The sequence below is a fragment of the Neofelis nebulosa genome, chromosome 1, assembly GCF_028018385.1.
Source record: "Neofelis nebulosa isolate mNeoNeb1 chromosome 1, mNeoNeb1.pri, whole genome shotgun sequence".
Lineage (NCBI taxonomy): Eukaryota > Metazoa > Chordata > Mammalia > Carnivora > Felidae > Neofelis > Neofelis nebulosa.
The window spans coordinates 30511282-30529600 of record NC_080782.1 but is presented as its reverse complement, the minus strand read 5'-3'; the positions used below and the strand labels follow the sequence as shown (position 1 = coordinate 30529600).

Genomic DNA, 18319 nt, shown 5'->3' with positions numbered 1-18319 from the left:
CCTCTTAGCTTTCCCTAACTCTTGCCTATTCTGGCCACTATACAAGGAAGCATCTAGTTATAAATTATCTTAAAGATTATTCTCTTCTTTACAAACTACTTATAGGTTTAAATTTCTTTTGTCTCATTCTCAGTGAGGTACTCCAAAATACCAGGTGAATATTCTCGATCTAAACAGCTAGCTAGCTAGAGATACAGAGATATGGAGAAAAGCACAAAAGGATACATGACAGATAATTTAAGAGCCTTATGGGGTAGAGATAGAAAAATGAGAGCAAAGAAGTTATTAATAAAAAAATAATAATTTTTTTTGAAAAGTATGTGTTTCATGTGTGTAAAATTATGATCCCATTTAAATAAAGAAATTAGAGCTATCTCTATTTGCTAACAAGGTTTGAATTTGCAAAAAGCAAATTAGAGCTACATCTATTCACTTACAAGGTTGTCCATGCAATGCTTACAAGTAAAAAAAGCAAATTGCAAATTCTCTATATATATAAAAACAAAATCTTTTAATGAATGTTTATACACACAAATAAAGGGAAAGATGAAACAGGATATACATCAACCTGAGCTTAACATGGGTTATCTGATGCTGATTGGAGATTTAAAGGTGTGTAGTGCACTGGAGTTAAGCCACTACTAGTGATTTGGCTTCCTGTATTCTCTTTTATACCTGTTCTTTTCCGCACTGGGAGCTTCAGTTGTCCAGAAACTTCTCTCCCAATGTCATTACTAGTTCTTGCCTTAGCCTTCTCTGATCCACACCAACCATTCAGTAGGATGGCTGGGAGTGTGGGCACCAATCAGCCACAGAGCTGGAGAAATGTCTCTGCAATATCTCTTAGGCTTGAGGCTTTCCTGATAAGGGGTTGTAGTACATGGCCATTTTCCCAAAAGGCACAGCCCTAGAATCTGGGCAGGGGTTGCAGGCCAAAGGAGAAGTAAGAGGCAATAAGGTGGAGAGTAGGTCAGGCTGCTGCTGACAGTACCCTACTGGGAAACAAAACAACTTCAAGCCTATTCCTTCCCATCACCTGTGTCTACAGAAGGCAAAAATAAATAAATATCATGGTCCCCATTTTTCTGCCAAAGGCTTAGTTTATAAATAGTGATTGCAATTAAGTAAATACAGCATGTTCTTTTAGTAAAGAGTCTAGTATATTGTAGATTCTTAATAGATATTAAAGAATAGCAATACTGCTTTGAGAAAAATATGTCCAAAGAATTTGGTATGTGTTTTTGTATGAACAGAAGAAGTCATTAAATATTCATGAGACCATACAATGCTGGAATATTTTAAAAGTCAGAAATTAAACTTGAAAAGTAATTTTTTAATTAAAAAAAAAAAGAAATTGTACTTGAAACCCATGCAGTTTTTAAATTTTTTTTTTTTTAACGTTTATTTATTTTTGAGACAGAGAGAGAGCATGAAGGGGGGAGGGGCAGAGAGAGGGAGACACAGAATCCGAAACAGGCTCCAGACTCTGAGCTGTCAGCACAGAGCCCGACGTGGGGCTCGAACTCACGGACCGCGAGATCATTACCTGAGCCAAAGTCGGACGCTTAACCGACTGAGCCACCCAGGCGCCCCAGCCATGCAGTTTTTTAAAAAGCCACCTATGTTAATACAGACTATATATTTATACATCATTAAAGATATACCAAAATTTACCTCAATATATTTCTCCCGTATCCTTTCTCTATCTCTCATTGTAGCTTCATATAAATAGAATAGCTTCTTTATGTGCTATTTTTAAATGTCTTCTTAGAAATAAATTGAAAACCTTATTTCTTACCTTTCCAGAATACATTCATTCACCCATTCATTCAACAAATCATAACTGAAGATCTACTGTATACTAGGTATTGTTCTTTGCTCTGGGAATACAGCAGGGAGCAAAGTAGACAATAATCCTTTCCTTCGTGGAGCCAATATCCTACTGGAGGCAAACAGCCAACAAACAAGCATGTAAAAGATACAGTAGAGTGTGTCAGATGGTGATCAGCATGATGGAAGAAAATAAGAGGGATAGAGAGCACCACTGGTGGGAAAAAGGCTGCAATTTTACGTAGGGTGGAGTCAAGGAAGGCCTTGCTGAGACGAGAAAATGTGAGCAAAGGACTAAAAGACGTGAAGAGGGAAAGCCACACGAACATGTAGGAGAAGCATGTTGAAGGCTGAGAGGGCTTCTGCAGACGCTGAAACCAAGTCAGGGAGCGTGCTGTTAACTGTTCAATGTCACCATGCACTATTCTGCACCTCCCTCACCTTCCTCCAACCATGTGCTGGCCTTCTTGCCACTGCTCAGATACATGCCAATGAGTGGGGGCTGAGGGACCACGGAGGCAGTGCAGACCTGTAGAAGCTCCTCTGAAAAGCCCTTCTTCCCAAACTGGCAGGCCGTTATCACACGACTGAAAGGGATGCTGGGCAAACAAACACTCTTCCTGAGCACCACTGTCCAACAGAACTTTCTGTACTGATGGGGATGTTCTTTATCTGCGCTGTTCAATGAGCACCACATGACTAGACACACATGGCTACCTGGCATTTGAGAAGTGCTATGTGACTAAGGAACTGAAATTCTAATTGTAAATTTTACCTTATTTAAATTAAAATAGTCAAATGTGGCTAGTGGCTACCATACCGGCCAACATAATTCTAGAGGTAGGTCTTGAGAACACAGGAATTGCTCACTAACAGATACTTCTAAAAGATGAAATATTTCATTTAATTTGCTAAAATTCCAGTTAGTCTAATGAGAATTCAATGAATAAATAGGGCAATTGTGATAGCTTTACTTAATTGTCCCAAAACACACACATGTATTAACCACTATTTACCATGTAATTCTCTGGCTACTGCATGGAAAAACTATTGCTAGTAGGTTTTTTTTACCTCAGCTTTAGTGTTTCCCTGTGGGTAATTTATTATTGCTTGATAATTAAGGAATTTTGTAAAATCCTGTGGTTTTTAAAATATTTACTTATTTTGGCAAGAGTGCAAGCAGGGGAGGGGGGCAGAGAGGGAAACACAAGATCCAACCAGGGCTCTGCACTGATAGTGCTGACAGCAGAGAGCCTGATGTGGGGCTTGAACTCATGAACCGTGAGATCATGATCTGAGTTGAAATCTGACACTCAACTGACTGAGACATTCAGGTGTTCCAGTAAAATTCTGTTCTTTTCTTTCTTTCTTTTTTTTTTATTTTTTAGTGTTTATTCATTTTTGAGACAGAGACAGCATGAGCAGGGGAGGGGCGGAGAAAGGGAGACACAGAATCTGAAGTAGGTTCCAGGCTCCAAGCTGTCAGCACAGAGCCTGACGTGGGGCTTGAACTCATGAACCACGAGATCATGATCTGAGTTGAAGATGGACGCTCAACCAACTGAGCCACCCAGGCACCCCTAAAATTCTGTTCTTAAATCAAGTTGTGTTTCCTGCTAGCAAGTTTTTTCTTCTCAATTTGATTTGTCTTTAGGTGAGATATATTTACATGCTAATGTAAAAATATGAATAAATATAACAAAGGGGATGTAGTATCATAAGCTATAATACCTTCATGTACTCTTTAATTGTAACAAAATAGAATCAAAGACTACAATTAAGCAAAATACCTTAAAAGATTTGGGGGGGGGTCATAAATTGACATTTAAATAGCTTTGCTTTTTACAAAAATGGAAACAAAAGATATTATTTATTTCACATGATATGCAAGGCCAATCTTTAAAAACTATCCATGGGACGCCTGGGTGGCTCAGTCGGTTAAGCATCTGACCTTGGCTCAGGGTATGATCTCACAGTCCGTGTGTTCGAGCCCTGTGTCGGGCTCTGTGCTGACAGCTCAGAGCCTGGAGCCTGCTTCAGATTCTGTGTCTCCTTCTCTCTCTGCCCCTCCCCTGCTTGCACTCTGTCCCTCTTTCTCAAAAAATAAAACAGCATTAAAAAAAATTTTTTTAAACTATCCTCAACTTTATTAAAATATATGGGTTCTAAGAGAAAGGCACACATATATGCATATGTTTAGTATGCATTACACTAAACACACCACTGTTAAAGCTACACAAAAAAAACCTTACGTCTGAGAACCTCTGTTTAATCCAACAGCACCCAGAGACGATGAAAGCCAGTTACTAAAAAATTTATTGCTTGGTTAAAACTCAGTTTACAATTCAAAGGATTTCTAAAATCTCTGTGCTGTTATGAAGCTTTATGGGGTTTACAATGGAGATGAAAACAGAAATAAAAAGATCTGACAAACAGAAAATGCCAAAGATATTTCTAGCATTATCAACATGGATTCTTTTTTCCCTATCATTACTTTTTACCTTATTCCAAGACAACTAAATTTAACTCATCTGCCTAAAAAAGACAACTATGTTTCCTAGGATCCCTTTCAAAATGTAAATGTCTGATGGGCAATTTTGTTTGAAAGAATATTATTTTTATAATTTTTAAAAGAGCTACAATATAAATTCCCCAGGGCAGGAATTTTTTTATGATCTGCTATGCCCAGTGCCTACAATAGTGCCTACCACATAGTAGATACTTAATATATACTTAATGAATTAATAATTTTATCAGAATCTTTTATTAAAACAAATATAACCAAATAGTATTATAATATTAGTGTAGATTTTCATTTTAACACTTATCAAAAAATCTTGTTTTACCATCTCTACATACAACAAAATCCTTTCTAAAGCTTACTGGTAATTCTCAGAATCAGCCAAAGACTTTCACATATTTCATAGAATTTTTTACACAGAATTCTGTGATCCCTTTCAATTCCAAAATTTATTTATTCTAATAATGATCTGAAACTGTAAAGGAATATCTGAAATCTATTTAAATAGAATGTCATGGAATCTTAAAAACAAAATATTATTTAAATTACTACAAAAATAATTGCAAATCCACTGATGGGCCATCCCAGACATTTCCTGGTTTTCTTAAATCTTTTATATAGTATTTTCTAGTTCTCTGCTCGGTCTTGTTTTATATTACTGTCAAATCCTTCACTTTTAAAATCAAGTACACTGAGACACCAAATAGTAAAACTGCACTATGCTTTTTACATTTTATACCAAAAGATCTACTTTATTTTAAAAGCAAAATCTAATACACATTGGAAAATACTGAGCTGGAATGTTTGCTGAAATGCTGTTTACTGCAAATGTCCCAATGTTTTATCAACTAACACTGAAGTTTAAATTAGGGCTAAACTCAGGAAACTGACCTTCATAATATTTTAACATGATGTTTGTCTTTATAAGGTAGTTTTCTTCTAAGAAGAGCGGACTTAAATGTCCTAGACTTACAATCAAATTTCGGTCCCAGATCTGTATGCTTCCATTCTGGCAGGCAGCTGCTATAAGGTTTCCATCTCTACTATATGTGCACGTTGTGGGAATTACTTTTTTACCCTGCACCGTCCGTGGTTTAAACACACTTCTTTGCTTCCTTGGATTTTCAACTTCCCATGTCCTCACAGTCCTAAAAACAATAAAGAGATTTTCATTTACAAAAAAGAAAGGAGTTTAAAATTCAGAAGAGCTCATAAAGACCACTTCACCTTGTAAGCATATAAATCTAATAATTATTTTAAAAGAAAAGGAACACTGTAAAACAGTCTCCATTTATAAATGAGGTTACTCACTGAAATAAAGTGAACCATCTGAATCATACTGTCTTCAAATCAAACAGCAAGTAGCAAATTCTACTTCGAAGCTATCAGAGTTATAAGTTCTAACCCTCTACAACAGTGGCCTCCAAACAACTCTAACTCTACACTCTGACCGTAAAACTGTTGAATGTACACCCCCTATATACACACATTAATTTCTCAATTACTTACATGTGTTAATGTACCGTTATATAACACATTCCAGAAAACACACTGAAAAAATAAGTCACTGAAAAAAGAATGATGTCCCTCTCTAGGGCCCAGGAAAAGATATCATGCCTCTGAGGGAGAAGCAGAAACAAAATTGTTTGCCCTGGGTTTTCAACAAGTAACGAGAAACAGCAGTCCAAGGCTGGGGGAGGTATGGAGTACCCTCCTGCTCAAAGTCCTAGGCAAAGAAGCACTGCCACTAAGGAAGACTAAAACAAAATCTTTATGACCCAGAGAGAGAGGGGGAAAAAAAATCCCATAAAATACAGAACAACAAAGATGAGTTCAGCAACTACTTGGCAGAAACTATCCAAGCCATAGCACTATGGAACACATCTCTAAATTTCTAGAAGAAAAAAAAAAAGTCAATCTAATATTCTACAGGCCGTGAAAATATATTTCACAAATAAGGTAAAATAAAGACGTTTTCATGAGTGAAAGCTAAGGCAATTCATTTCCTTCAAATATATATTACAAGAAATGTTAAAGGAAGTTCTTCAGGAAGAACAACTATGAGACAAATGGAAATGTGTGTCTATACAAAGGAAGAGTGCCACAGATGGTAAAAATGAATAAAAATGTAAAAGATATTTTTAAAAATGTTTAAACTCTTTAAAAGATAAATGACTGAGGTAAAACAATGTATTGCAAGGTTTATAGCATATTTAAGTAAAATATAGGTCAACAATAGCAGAAAGGTTGGAAAGAAGATATGGTACTATACTTGCAATGTATAGTATTATTTGAAGAGACACTTTGATACATTAAAGATATATATTACAAAGTCTAGAGCAATTGCTAACATATTTTTATAATGAATATGTAATAATAGACATAAAATGGAAATGAAACAAAAACAGGAAGAGATAATAAGAACCATGAGATAAATATAAAACAAACAGCAACATGGTAAGTTCAAATCCAATCTCACAAATAATTACATTAATTAGAAACTGCATTAATTATAAATTATCTAAAAACTCCAATTAAAAGATAAAAATGGTCAGATTGGATTAGATAAAAGCAAGACTCAGCAGATTCTATCTTTTAAAAATACACAAAAATGTTTAAATATGAAGACTTAGATAGGTTGTAGTAGTAAAAGGATGGGGAAAAATGTGCCTGGGGAACATAACCAAAAGAAAGACGGAATAACTATATTAATGTCCAATAAAGTATCAAAACAAGGAATAAAACTAGAGAGAAAGAGGAAAATTTCCCAATGATAAAGAGTCAATTGATCAAGAAAACATAACAATTCTAAATGCTTATGCCACTAATAACAGAGTTTCAAAATATGAAAGCAAACTTGACAGAAATAAAAGTAAATATAGCAAATCCATATTCATAGTTGTATACCTCAACATTCCTCTCTCAGTGACTGATAGAACCAGCAGACTCTTCCCTGCTTCCCCAAAAATCAGTAAGGATTCAGAAGACCTCAAAACCAATGCCAAACAAGTTGAGCTAACTGACATTTATATAACACTTCACCCAACAACAAACGAACGTGCATTCTTTTCAGGTGCACACTGAACACACTCTGGGCCATAAAACAAATATAAACACACTAAAAATGACCAAAATCATAAAAAAGTATGTACACCATCAAAAATAAAATTATATAAGCAATCAATAACAGAAATGTATCTGAAAATATATCTTTTCCAAAACATTTAGAAATTAAGAAATACAATTGTAAATAATCCATGGGTCAAAGAAAAAAATCACAAGGGATAGTAGAAAAACTGAATCCAATAAATATGAAAATACAATATATCAAAATTCATGGTGGGGTGCCTGGGTGGCTCAGTCGATTGAGCATCCAACTTCAGCTCAGGTCACGAACTCACGAATCGTGAGTTCGAGCCCTGCATCGGACTCTGTGTTGACAGCTCAGAGCCTGGAACCTGCTTTGGATCCTGTGTCTCCTTCTCTCTCTGTTGCTCCCTTGCTTTCTCTCTCCCTCTCTCTCTCAAAAATAAAGGTTAAAAAAAAAATTAAAAAAAAAATTCATGGTATTCAGCTAAAATATAACACAGAAGAAAAATATAGTATTAACTGTACTATACATTAAGTATTAACTGTAATATTAAATATTAAATATATAAAATAATATAACTGTAATATTAAATATATAATATAAATATATATTAACTGTAATATTAAATATAATATTAACTGTACTATACATTAACTGTTCTAAACATTAAGAAAAAAGAAAGGCCTCAAAATAATGATCTAAGATTCAACCTTCAGAAACTTGAAAAAAGAGAAAATTAAATCTAAAGCAAATAAAAGGAAGGAGATAATAAAAATGAAAGTACAAATGAATAAAACAGAAAACAGAGAAATCAAAAGCTGGTTCCTTGAGATGATCAATAAAATGAATAAACCTTAAGCTGGATTAATGAAAAAAAAAACAAAAATTGGAGACAATATCAAACATCAATATTTTGAATGAAAGAGAAGATATCACCATAAAGCTCAACAACATTAAAAGGACAATAAGGGAATTTCATGAATGAATTTATATACATACATTTGATAATTTAGATGGACAAATTTTCTTGAAAGACACTAACTACCAAAGTTCACTCAATTAAGAAATAAATAACTGGAATATTCCTCTATGATTAAAAAGCTGAATACATAGTTAAAAATCTTCCCACCAAGAAAACTCTAGATGGCTTCGCTATTGACTTCTACCAAACATTTAAGAAAGAAGTAATACCAACTCTATACAAACTCTTCCAGAACACAGAACAGGAAACACTTCCCAACACTCATTCAATAAGGCCCGCACTACACTGATGCCAAAACCAAAGTCACTACAAGAAAACTATGGTTCTGGGGTGCCTGGGGTGGCTCAGTCAGTTAAGCCTCCGACTCCAGTTCAGGTCATGATCTCACAGTTTGTGAGTTCGAGCCCCGCGTAGGGCTCTGTGCTGACGGCTCAGAGCCCGAGCCTGCTCCCTCTGCCCCTCCCCCACTTGTGCTCTCTCTCTCAAAAATAATAAATAAACATTAAAAACTATTAAAAAGAAGAAAACTATCGTTCCATATTCCAATAAACATAAGACACAAAAATCCTTAACTAAGTATCAGTAAACTCAAAGTAGCAGTGTATAAACATAATAATGTACCATGATTAAGTGGTATTTAAACCAGGAATGCAAAGAATTGAAAGGAATGAAAATTAAACAATATAATGTACCATAAAAGATATATGATCATCTCAATCCATGCAAAATAAACCATTTGACAAAAAAATCCAACATTCATTCATAATAAAAACTCTCCACATACTAGGAAGAGGATGGAACTTCTTCAGCCTGATTGAGGACATCTATGAAAAACTTACAAGTAATATACACAGTAGTGAAGAATGGCTGAATGCTTTCCTCTTATGGTTGAGAACAAAGCAATGATATCAAACTCTCACCATGTCTTTATACTGGAGTTGCCAGCTAGGGCAATAAGGTGAATAAAAGAAATTAAAGGCTTATAGACTAGAAAGAAGGAATAAGGGGCGCCTGGGTGGCGCAGTCGGTTAAGCGTCCGACTTCAGCCAGGTCACGATCTCGCGGTCCATGGGTTCGAGCCCCGTGTCAGGCTCTGGGCTGATGGCTCGGAGCCTGGAGCCTGTTTCCGATTCTGTGTCTCCCTCTCTCTCTGCCCCTCCCCCGTTCATGCTCTGTCTCTCTCTGTCCCAAAAATAAAACAAACAAACAAAAAAAAAACGTTGAAAAAAAAGAAAGAAGAAATAAAACTATCTTTATTAAGAAACCACATGATCATATACATAGAAAAACCCAAGAATCTATAAAAATGCTACTAGAACTAATAGTGAGTTTAGCAAAGTCACAGGATACTAGGTCAATAATCAATTTTATTTCCATTGAGTAGCAAAAATTAGATGTTGAGATTATGAAAATAATACCATTGATAATAGTATGAATACACATAGAACCTGACAAAATATGTGTAGCTTCTGTACACTGAAAACCATAAAATGTTTCTGACAGAAATTAAAGAAGATCTACATATATGAGAAGACATATTGTATTCATGAATCAGTAGAGTCAATATTGTTGATTTCAATTCTCCCCTAGTTAATCTTTAGATTCAACACAAGTTCAAAGTTCTAGCAGAGTTTTTTTGAGATAGAAACTGGGTAGGATAATTCTAAAGCTTATATGGAAATGCAAACAACTTGGAACAGCCTGTAAAATTTTGAAAAAAGAACAAAACTAGGAAATTCACTCTACCCGGGTTTCCATATTATAACATCCCACATTATAACACGAACCATATAAGTTGTAATTACACATATTAACATCTATTCCTTCTACAAGAAGAGCTACTTGGGAGCAAGCTCGCTCTCTCTGTCTTTCGATCTTTTTAAATTTTTGTATGCCTAGGGTCTGCACCATCTCTTGAACATAATAGGATCAGAACACATATTGGGTCCTCAATAAATGTTTGTTGAAGAATAAAAGAAATTCACTGCCTATCTAGGCATTTTAGACATCAACTTTATTGAGGTATAAACAATATACAATAAATACAATTCATTTTTAAGTGTATAGATTTCAAATAGGCAGCATTTTTTGTCAAATATTTGTGATTTATGCCAAATTAGAGTCTGAGGTTTTTTAAAAATAACTTTTGTATATCCTTCCCCTAAGATTTGCTTGGGAACTTAATTGATTGCTTAACATTACCAAACCCTAGTTTACAGAGCTGTCAAACCCAGTGCCTGACCTAAGATTGAACTGACTACATTCTAGGAATTAATGACTAGCAAAATGTAAGTTCAAGTAGGAGTCTGGAAACAGTACACACAGAAACATCAGAAAGGCACCTTGGAATTCCAGGATTTAAAGCAACCTATTGGGGAGGCAGGAGACTAGAAGCCATCAACAGTGTGACAGACACTGCTAGCAGCATACTCAGATATCCATTCTCTTTTCTTCTCAGTTAAAGTCTGTATTTCCCAGCCTCTCTTGCAGCTAGATGTGATTAAATGTAGAAACAAAGCTTTGACCACTGCAGTGTAAATGGAAGGGTAGCATAGGACTTTGGGAAAGTCTCAAAAAGAAGGTTGCAGACCTTTCTTCAACTCTTCTTGTTTACTCCTTCCTCTGCCAGCAATCTGGACATGATGCTGGGCTCAAGCAGCAGCTTATCAGGGCAACAAAATAGCAGGCACCCTGGTCCTTGATGACACCAGAGCCATGAAACCAATTCTAGAGTACCTATGTCTACTATGTCTAGACTTGTGTTTCTGAGAGAGCAAGAGAGAGAAAGAAAGATAAAGTTTACTGGGGTATAATATGCTCACAATGAAATTCATCTGTTTAAACATACAGTTCTGTGAGTTTTGACAAATGCATAATTTTTTTAAATGTTTATTTTTGAGAGAGAGCCGGGGAGGGGCGAAGAGAGGGAGACAGAGGATCTGAAGCAAGCTCTGTGCTGAGAGCAGAGAGACCAATGTGGGGCTTGAACTCATGAACCCCAGGATCATGACCTGAGCCAAAGTCAGATGCTTAACCAACTAATCCACCCAGGTGCCCCAATAAATGCATAGTTCTATCACTCCAAAAACTCACCCTTGTGTTGCCTCTTTATAGACCATCCCTTCCTCTCCCAGCTTTAACCCTTGGCAACTACTGACCTGTTTTGCTTTTTCCACTATTATATAATGGGAATCACACTGCATGTAACCTCTGAGTCTGGCTTTCTTAATTTAGCATAATGTATTTGAGTTTTATATACATCTCAGTAGGGGAGCCCGGGTGGCTCAGTTGCTTAGGCATCTGACTCTTGGTTTCGGCTCAGGTAATGATGTCACGATTCATGGCATCAAGCCACATGATGGACTCTGTGCTGACGGCACGGAGCAGGCTTGGGATTCTTTCTCTCTCCATCTCTACCCCTCCCCCATTTGCATGGCCTCTGTTTTTCTCAAAATAAATAAACATATATATATATATATATATATATATATACACACACACATATATATATCATATATTTTTATATATTAAATCTATATAGTATATTCTATATATATAATGTATGTATATATATCTCAGTAGTCCATTCCTTTTTGCTAATGAATAACACTCCACTATATGGATATACCACATTTTGTTTATTCATTTACCTAATAAAGGTTATTGGGTTGTTTCCAGTTTGAGGTGATTATGAATAAAGCCTCTGTAAGTATTCATGCATCGTTTTTTATTGTTTCTTTGTTTTTGTTTTGTAAAAATAAGTTTTCATATCTCCTGGCTAAATACAATACCTAGAAATGCGATTGTTGATCATATGTAAGTATATGTTTAACTGTGTAAGAAACTGCTAAGCTGTTTTTCAAAGTGGCTGTTTCATTTTGGATTCCCACCAGCAGTATATGAGACCTCTAACTGCCCCATACAAAAATATGATCAGTTGGTTTTTATAAGACATTCCAATAGGTGGGGCTTGGTATTTTGATTTTAATTTACATTCCCTATATGATTAATGATATTGAGGATCTTTCATTGTATTATTTTGCCATCCATTTCTCTTCTTTGGTAAAGTGTCTCTAAATCTTTGGCCCATTTAAAATTTTTGTTGTTTATTTCCTTATTATTGTATTTTGAGAGCTATGTTTTCTTCTAGAAATTTTATACTTTAAAGTTTTACAACTAGGTCTATGATCTATTAAAATTACTTTTTATACCTGGTACGAAGGTTCATTTATATGTGTCTGTTTGTATATGTATGCACACACACATATATATAAATATGTATACATATACATGGATATCGAATTGTTCCAGCACCATTTATATCTGAGAATTATAAAACCTTACCCCCTACTGAAAGCATTCTGTATAGCTTGACTCTTATCTCATTTCGCTATGCTTCCCATAGTTAACATGGACAAAAAGTTGCGAAATACCTCGTGTGTCTTTTCTTTCTACCCTTGGCTTTGCAACAGTGGAGATAAACTATGATCATTTCTCTTTTTTTATAACTGAACATCTCCAAAAGTCAGATGCTACTTTAAAATCATGATATAAAAGACCCCACACAAGTATAAAATATCATTATCATTATCTGGCTTGTTTAAAAATTTTCAACTCTAAAAACTGGGATAATAATACCAACAATAAAGGGATTAAGTAAGATAAGGGATGTAAATGTGTCTAGGAGAGTACTTGGAACACAGTAGACACTCAATAAATACTAGTTCCTTTCTGCTCTTTCCTCAGACTATAAATAAAATATTAAAGCTAATAAAACCAACAACTAAGTATTTCCATTTGTTTCAGTGGTATATTAACACATTAAGCTAGTTATCAAAGTAACAATGAAAAAAAAAGCAACTAACCTAACATATAGAAGTGTGAAATACAATTAACATAGCATCTGATAATGACTAATTATACTATGGTTTCATGGCTCTGATTCCCTGAATCTATGCCTTAAAAAAATGGATGCTAATGTGGTAGGCCATTAGGTATCTGTCTAAACATTTTACGCTGAAGAACACATATTTTGAAACTTGGAGTGAGATCTGGTCTTGTAAAATTAAAACTGTGCTTCATAAAAAAGATTTAAAAATAGAAGAAGGATCTGCCTGGGCCTTTCTGGACACACAATGAAAACACCCAGAAGACAAGAAAAAGACACAGGTGGGGTCATTACATTGCCCCAGGCACAAATGCTTTCTGTCTTAAAATTTTGAATTCTTTCCAGATACAAGTTCTAAACTTTCTGGCATCGACTGCATAAATGCATCACAGCATTTGGCAGAAGTCAAGGGAAGCATTAATTTTGCATGGAAATCACTTAAAAGATCTTGGTTTAATTTTTCTCGAAAGACTACACAAGCAACTTGAGTGATGTAAAAGCCTAAAACTTGCTGGCACTCTTGGCAAAGAACAACCTTCTTTCCAAAAATGCCCAAACATGAAGGTATTGAAATTCCAGAAATGGGAAAAATGTTCTAGATTATATATACACCCACAATAATCTTTACAAACACAAATAATTCACATACACACACAGCAACTACACTAAGAATACAACTGCATTCAGAAGATACGTATTGGGTGCTAATGTTTTATACTTGCAATTATTAAAGTTAAGGCCTAATGAAATCTACAGCTAGACTAAGGGATAAATGCTACAATAAATAACCACTTACATCCTCACATTTACAGCCCACTGATTTTCAACAAAGATGCCAAAACAATTCAGGGAAAAAGAACTGTTTTGAAAAAGTCTTTTCAAAAAATACTGCTGGGCCACCTGGCTGACTCAGTTGGAAGAGCATGCAAGTCTTGATCTCAGTGTCATGAGTTTGAGCCCCACGTTGGGTGTAGAGATTACTTAAATAAATATTTTTTTAATGATGCTGAGACAACCGGATATCCATACGTTAAATGGTGAATGTGAAACTTTACCTCACATAATACAAAAATCAACTCAAATCAGATCACAGAGATAAATTTAAAACTCTTAAAACATGATCTTAGATTACAAAATGATTTCTTAGATACCACACCAAAAGCACAAACAATAAAAGGAAGGAAAAAAAAGATCAGTTGGATGGCATTAAAAATGTACGTGCTTCCATGAAAAAATCTCAACATCACTCATCATCAGGGAAATACAAATCAAAACCACAATGAGATACCACCTCACACCTGTCAGAATGGCTAACATTAACAACTCAGGAAACAACAGATGTCGGTGAGGATGCAGAGAAAGAGGATCTCTTTTGCATTGTTGGTGGGAATGCAAACTCGTGCAGCCATTCTGGAAAACAGTATGGAGGTTCCTCAAAAAATTAAAACTAGAACTACCCTACAACCCAGCAACAGCACTATGAGGTATTTATCCAAGGGATACAGGTGTGCTGTTTTGAAGGGACACATGCACCCCCATGTTTATAGCAGCTATTGACAATAGCCAAAGTATGGAAAGAGCCCAAATGTCCATCAATGGAGGAATGGATAAAGAAGATGTGGTGTGTATATATATATATATATACACACACATACATACAATGGAGTATTACTCGGCAATCAAAAAGAATGAAATCTTGCCATTTGCAACTACATGGATGGAACTGGACGGTTATTATGCCAAGCGAAATTAGTCAGAAAGACATATCATACAACTTAACTCATATGAGGACTTTAAGACACAGAACAGATGAACATTAAGGGAAGGGAAGCAAAAATAATATAAAAACAGGGAGGGGGGGCAAAAAAAGAGACTCTTAAATATGGAGAACAAACAGAGGGTTACTGGAGGGGTTGTGGGAGGGGGGATGGGCTAAATGGGTAACGGGCATTAAGGAATCGACTCCTGAAATCATTGTTGCACTATATGTTAACTAATTTGGATTAAAAAAAAAAGGTATGTGCTTCAAAAGATACTATAAACAAAGTTTAAAGACAAGCCATAGGTTTGGAAAAAGTACTTATGAACCATATATCTGACAAGGGACTAGTACCCAGGATATTTAAAGAACTTTTACAAGTCAATAAAAAAGATAAGTGACAATTTTTAAATAGGCAAAGATATGAATACATATTTACTAAAGAATATATACAAATGCCCAATAAGCCCATGAAAAGATGCTTGATATTAAGGAAATACAAATCAAAATCACAATGAGATAAAACTTCATACCCACTAGAGAGCTATAATCATAAGACAGACAAGAATAAGTGTTGGTGAGTAAGTAAAGAAACTGGACTCCTCCTATATCACTGGTAGGAATAGAAAATGGTGAGGCCAAATTAGAAAACAATTTGGCAGTTTAATAAAATATTAAACATGGATTTACCACATGACTCAGCAATTCCATTCCTAGGTATCCATGCAAGAAAACTGAAAACATACCCCCATGCAACATGGGGTTCTGTAACATAAATGTTCACAGAAGCAATATTCATAATAGCCAAAAATTGGAAACCCAATGTCCATCAACTGATGAGTGGATAAACAAAATGTGAAATACAATGGAAAACTATTTCACAATAAAAAGTAACAAAGTACTGATACACCCTGCATATGACTTTCTTGAGGCTGTCATAGCAAATTACAAACTGGGTGACTTAAAACAGCAAAAATTTATTCTTTCACAGTCTCGAAGCCAGCAGTCCACTCCTCTGGAGGTTCTGGGAGGAGAACCCTTCCTTGCCTCTTCCAGCTTCTAATGCCTATTAGCATTGCTCAGCTTCACTGACTTATAACCATACCACTCCAACCTCTCCCTCTGTCTTTACATAACCTTCCCCTCTGTGTGTCTTCTGCTTTTCTGTCTCTTAAGGATACTTGTCATTAGATTTAGTGCCCATCTAGATAATCCAGGATGATTTCATCTCAAGATCCTTAACAATTACATCTCTGAAGATCCCTTTTCCAATCAAGATAATATTCACAGGTTCTAGTAATTTGACACAGAAATATCTTTGGCAGGTGGGGGTGAGGGGTGAAGTTTACCATTCAACAAACACGTACTATAATATGGATGAACCTGAAAACACATTATGCTAAGTGAAAGAAGCTAGATACAACGGGTCATATATTACATGATCCAATTTATCTGAAAGCAGATTAGTGGTGGCCTAGGACTGGGGGTAGGAATGGGGATGAATGACCAGGACTTCTTTTTTGGGTAACAAAGTTATAAATTAGATTGTTGTTATGGTTGCACAACTCTGTAAATACATGAAAAATCATTTAATTTCCCCATCCTCTTCTCGTTTCAGCTGGAGTAAGTGCCATTAAAAGTCTCATTAATTACTAGAATGATTATCAGCAACTAAACACTCCTGAGGACCACTCTAGGAAACCTCAGATGAAAAAGGTGGTCAAATGGAATTAAAAGAGATTTGATTTAAAATATATACCAATATTTATTAGATAAAATTACTCCCTAATCTTATAAACCAAATTACTTAATGGAGGAGAAAAACTGGAGGGAAATGTCATCACATCATGAGGCAGCACTCAGAAGGCAAAGCTCAACTGGAAAGATCTGGAAAAGATTCCACAGAGGTGTGTATTTGGGGAAGACATGAGATTCTACAAGTGAAATTTAGGAGGGGTGCGGAATCCTAGATACTGATATAGAAAATGCAAAGATAAGGTGGCTTGCAGAAGCACAGCTTATTCTAGGAATAAGTACTTTGCTTTGACAAGAGTATGAGGTGTCCAGTAGGCATAAGTGGAAGATAAGACCATCACAATCACTCGCGATCACAAGATTATGAAGAGTATCCTATAAGACATACTGGGATTATAGTCTTTATGGTCTAGGAGACTCTGAAGCCAGTAAACAGAGTGACTTAAGTTATTGTACCAGTCCTGTGTTTTAGAAAACTACTTGGGTATCAGTGGGCAAGACTGCTTGGAGAAGAAAAGTCTGTCCTAGATACCCCAGGTGAGAGATGATCAGGGCCCGGCCTAAGGCAAGGGGTTATGGAAGGTGTAAAGGAAAACTCTGAGAAGGACTAGAGGAGTGTGCCACTCATTCAGCAAGGCAGAGGTGTGAAACGTGTGGTATAAAACAGAAAATAATAATATTAAAGGAGGTGAGAGAAAGCTAACGAAATACTTGTGTGACAGCCAGGTGGAGAATCTTGTACAGGGTGTGCGAAAGGCACAGAATTAGGAGACATTAGAATGGAGACAGAGACACAATTGTGAGAGAAGGCAGACCCCCGTGGAACAGAGCCTAGAGGAATAAGCAGCAAAAAGGAAAAGGAGTGAGGGGTGCCTGGGTGGCTCAGTCGGTTAAGCGGCCGACTTCAGCTCAGGTCATGATCTCACGGTCCGTGAATTCAAGCCCCGCGTCAGGCTCTGTGCTGACAGCTCAGAGCCTGGAGCCTGTTTCAGATTCTGTGTCTCCCTCTCTCTGACCCTCCCCTGTTCATGCTCTGTCTCTCCCTGTCTCAAAAATAAATAAACGTTTAAAAAAAAAAAAAAAAAAAGGAAAAGGAGTGAAATAGGAGACAAGAAAGTACACAGCAGGGGAGGATAGTGTTAGGAAAGCCGGGAAGGAAAAAGTTCAAAAGGAAGGTATGATCAAAAGTGTCAACTGCAGGGGCGCCTGGGTGGCTCAGTCGGTTGAGCGACCGAGTTCGGCTCAGGTCATGATCTCACGGTTTGTGGGTTCGAGCCCCGCGTCAGGCTCTGTGCTGACGGCTCAGAGCCTGGAGCCTGCTTCTGATTCTGTGTCTCCCTCTCTCTCTCTGCCCCTCCCGGACTCATGCTCTGTCTCTCTCTGTCTCCGAAATAAATAAACATTAAAAAAAATTTTTTTTTAAAAAGTGTCAACTGCAAAGAGATAATGAGTAAAATAAAGAGTGAAAAGCCTTCATTAACTTTAACAGGTAA

At 36.1% G+C, this 18319-nt stretch overlaps 1 protein-coding gene across 1 annotated transcript in view; it reads right to left on the bottom strand.

Annotated features, from left to right (window-relative positions):
• Positions 1-18319, bottom strand: part of WDR70 (WD repeat domain 70) — a 299325-nt gene that overhangs the window by 106052 nt on the left and 174954 nt on the right. Inside the window, exon 10 of the mRNA XM_058717827.1 lies at positions 5325-5499. Coding sequence (XP_058573810.1) covers positions 5325-5499 — 175 coding nt within the window. The remainder of the gene's footprint in view (positions 1-5324; positions 5500-18319) is intronic.